We start from the raw sequence: 1,135 nt of genomic DNA, 5'->3' as shown, positions 1-1,135 counted from the left end.
GCCACGCCTCCTCCCCCGCCCAGTCCCAGGGATCCGGCCTCTCATTGGTCGGCGCCGAGGAGGCTGCGAGCTCATTGGATGGCTCCGCCCCCCTCCGAGACGTCCCATTGGTTGGTTCTGGGGGGGCTGCGTTCTCATTGGATGAATCCGCCCCGCCCACTGGCCTCCCATTGGTTGGTTCCAGGGGTGCCACGTTCTCATTGGCTGGCCCAGGTGGCGCTGCCTCCTCATTGGTTGGTTCTGGGAGGGCTGCGATCTCATTGGACGGCTCCGCCCCATCCACTGGTCTCTCATTGGTTGGTTCTGGGAGGGCTGCGTCCTCATTGGCTGTCCCAGGCAGCACTGCCTCCTCATTGGTCAGTCCTCGTGGAGCCGCCTCCTGATTGGCCGGGGCAGCGGGAGGAGGAGCAGCCTCCTGATTGGCCTCCTCGGCCACGCCCTGGCATCCTGTGCTCTCATTGGCTGCTGGGCTCCCTCCCTCCTCGCTATTGGACGACCCTCCGGGTGCTGCCTGCCCATTGGCCGGCTCCTCCAGGGCTGAAGCTCCGCCTTCCATCTCCTCGGCCAATCGCGGGGCTCTGCTGGCGGCCTAGGGGAGAGAAGGGGGCGGGGCTTAGAGGACCCTCCTGTTAGGCCACGCCCCCTTCTGGGGATTGCCATGGAGATGCTCCCCCCTCCCCATTAGGCTAGGCCACGCCCCCTCTAGGCCACGCCCCCTCTGGGGTTGCCACGGAGACGCTCCCCCCCCCACCAGGCCGCGGCCTACTCGCGGTTGCCATGGAAACGCAGCCTGCCCCTCGAGTAGGCCACGGCCTGCGCGGTTGCCACGGAAACGAGCCTCCCCCCTCCTTCCCCCCAAAAAAACCGGGGCCGGGGGGGTCTTACCGGGGTCCCGGAGCGCGGGGGGAGGGGGAAAAGGATCCGGTGAGACGGAGAAAGGGAGCGCGGGCCCTTTAAATCGAAGGGGTGGGGGGGGGAAGGCGGAAGAGCGCGCGGCGCCTGCGCGGCGAAGTGGGCGGGGCGACGCGATCAGCGCTTCCCATTGGTTGAGAGGGGAGAGAGCGGCGCTTCTCATTGGTGGAGAGGGGAGAGGGCGGTGCTCGCTGATTGGTGGAGAGGGGAAGGAAGGGGAAAG

General features: G+C 67.7%; 1 protein-coding gene across 1 annotated transcript in view; it reads right to left on the bottom strand.

Moving 5' to 3' along the window:
• LOC106900548 (predicted GPI-anchored protein 58) overlaps positions 1-978 on the bottom strand; it is a 1,774-nt gene extending 796 nt beyond the window's left edge. The window contains exons 1-2 of the mRNA XM_014962638.1: positions 886-978; positions 3-589 (exon numbers count right to left, since the gene is read on the bottom strand). Of these exons, the coding sequence (XP_014818124.1) occupies positions 3-556 (554 nt within the window). The 5' untranslated portion in view covers positions 557-589; positions 886-978. The remainder of the gene's footprint in view (positions 1-2; positions 590-885) is intronic.
• Positions 979-1,135: the final 157 nt, after the last annotated feature.

The sequence above is a fragment of the Calidris pugnax genome, unplaced genomic scaffold (genome assembly GCF_001431845.1).
Source record: "Calidris pugnax isolate Ruff unplaced genomic scaffold, ASM143184v1 scaffold2620, whole genome shotgun sequence".
Lineage (NCBI taxonomy): Eukaryota > Metazoa > Chordata > Aves > Charadriiformes > Scolopacidae > Calidris > Calidris pugnax.
The sequence above is the reverse complement of the archived record's forward strand: the minus strand, read 5'-3'. Positions and strand labels throughout refer to the sequence as shown.